The sequence below is a fragment of the Arachis duranensis genome, chromosome 8, assembly GCF_000817695.3.
Source record: "Arachis duranensis cultivar V14167 chromosome 8, aradu.V14167.gnm2.J7QH, whole genome shotgun sequence".
In the NCBI taxonomy this organism is placed as follows: Eukaryota; Viridiplantae; Streptophyta; class Magnoliopsida; order Fabales; family Fabaceae; genus Arachis; species Arachis duranensis.
The window spans coordinates 13,383,380-13,385,460 of record NC_029779.3 but is presented as its reverse complement, the minus strand read 5'-3'; the positions used below and the strand labels follow the sequence as shown (position 1 = coordinate 13,385,460).

The 2,081-nt window shown below is 40.2% G+C and overlaps 1 protein-coding gene across 1 annotated transcript; it reads right to left on the bottom strand.

Annotated features, from left to right (window-relative positions):
* Positions 1-935: 935 nt before the first annotated feature.
* On the bottom strand, positions 936-1,823 carry LOC107460910 (uncharacterized). The gene is made up of 2 exons (XM_016079337.1): positions 1,604-1,823; positions 936-1,471 (listed from the first exon to the last, which is right to left on the bottom strand). The coding sequence occupies exons 1-2, from the start codon at positions 1,821-1,823 to the stop codon at positions 936-938; spliced, it is 756 nt and encodes a 251-aa protein (XP_015934823.1).
* Between the last annotated feature and the right edge of the window lie 258 nt (positions 1,824-2,081).

Here is a 2,081-nt window from a genome sequence, read left to right as displayed (position 1 = left end):
TCTATTTTTATTTGGTTATAAAATTGTAGAAATTTAAATTTATTAGTGAATATTGAACATAGTAATTCTAATGAGAGAAAAAAAATATGCTACTTGAACTAAATATTTTTTTATGTACAAAATACTACTAATTTTTCTATAAAAAAATTTGAGGGTCTATAATCTTTTATTGCCAAGCTAAAACTTTGTTATTGTCTACCACAAATTTAAAAATATAAATTCTTATGCGGATAGATTGATTGGACATGACTTACAATATAATTGCTATATATTTTTGTCTTTACTTTCTTATATGTTTTTTAATTTTTTTCTGATTTTTTTTTTTGACAGAGACCTGGGCCAACAGACCAGCCCAGGTCAAAAATAAAGAACCCATGCCCCTAACCGACCCAGAATCCATCCAAACTCCCCATCCATTTGCACGAGAGAGAAGGCTGGATTTGGCAGGCTGTGATGCGTCTTCCTCTTCTCAGCACTCGGCGCGGTGGCGGAACTCTGAGCGCTAGTGGCACCGTGGAAGTCACGTTGTCGGAGACTGTTCATCGCTGAGCCGTTATCCTCATCCGTCTAGCCTCCGCAGCAGCAGTCGGGACCTCGCCGTCGACGTCCTCCATCGCCCAACAGCTCCAATTCGTAACTTCCAAAGGTTGTCGCCGCTTTAACCACAGCCCACCCTTCGTCTGTCTCATCCTATTGCAGCACCATCTCCTTTCATCTACCAAGTTTCAATTTCAACCCCACCTGTAAAGATCCAGTTGATACTCAAACCTGGAATGTCTGCTCGTGAGACCGCGTCGCCTTTGGATGCATGCAGGCTCTCTGCCTCATATCATAAACGATCTGGAATGAAATCTTGCTTTTGTACCTCAATTTCTAGTTCAAACCTCTTCAATTTACCTTTTTGATTTTCTCTATTAGTCTTTGGCATTCTTACTTCATGTTTGAATCTCACTCCTAAGGATGCTTCGTATTTCTGCAAGTGGTTGAGTACTCCAGGTCAAACGTAACGTTCCTAATTCCGCAGCCTTTGCCACTGCATGGGCAAGACGATTTCCTCTCCTGCGAGTCCAAGTCATTCCTTTTTCAGGTAAATTTTCCATTAGAATTTGAATATCTTGGATGATAGCCAATGCTTCTCCTATGGTTGTCTTGGATTTTATTGCTTGAATGAGCTTTAAGTTGTCTGATTCTATTAGAGTTTTGCCCATTTGTAGATTGTTCACTATGATTAATGCTTGCCTTATTGCTTGGGCTTCTGTCACAATGCTTGATTTGGCTTGAATTTTCCCTGAAAATCCTAATACAATCCTTCCTTTACTATTTCTGATCACCACAGCTATTGCACCTGTCCCATTGTCCTTTCGAAAGGCAACATCAACATTCGCTTTCAGCCAATTCTCAGGAGCAGGTCTCCATGTCACCGAGTTAGTTCTGCTCCTATTGGCTTCTATTTTTTGTGTCTGTTGTTTCTCTGCTAGTTTTTCATAAACTATCTCTAGTGTTCTTGCCCTGCTGATTGTCCAACTAGGATTCACTTTCTGTTGTTGAAAGAGTTTGTTGTTTCTGGTGTTTCATATCTCTCACATGAGAAATCTTAGCTTACCAATCCTCTTCTCCTGGTCGTCTCCACCTCCTGCTCTGATCTTTCTTATACATTCCACCATCCAACTTTCAATCGAGTTTAAATTTGCTGTCTCCGCTGTTGGGGTCCAATTGCATTCCGCTCCAAACCATGTTGCTCTCGCCCAATCACATAGCAGTAAGGCGTGTTCTACCATCTCTAAACCTTTTAAGCATATCTGACACACTGGATCTGGTACCATCTTCCTTTTATGCAAATTAGAGCCTACTGGTAATATATCCTGACATGCTTTCCATAAGAACATTCTGATTTTCTATGGAATCTCCATTCTCCATACCTCCTTCCATATCTCCCTTTTGTCTTCACTTGTTTATGGATTTCCATTTTTCATGTCCTGCCCTGCTTTTTTTGCAACATAATATCCAGTTCTTATTGAGTAATTTCCATCTTCCTTCCATGGCCAGTACAAGTAGTCTTCTTTATTCACTACGCTAACAGG

Bases quoted from the DNA above. Each gene is read 5' to 3' on its own strand.
- LOC107460910 (XM_016079337.1), bottom strand. From the start codon at position 1,823: ATGGTACCAGATCCAGTGTGTCAGATATGCTTAAAAGGTTTAGAGATG. The intron at 1,472-1,603 runs GTAAGCTAAGAT...AAAAACTAGCAG, and splicing joins CGACCAGGAGAAGAGGATTG to AGAAACAACAGACACAAAAA.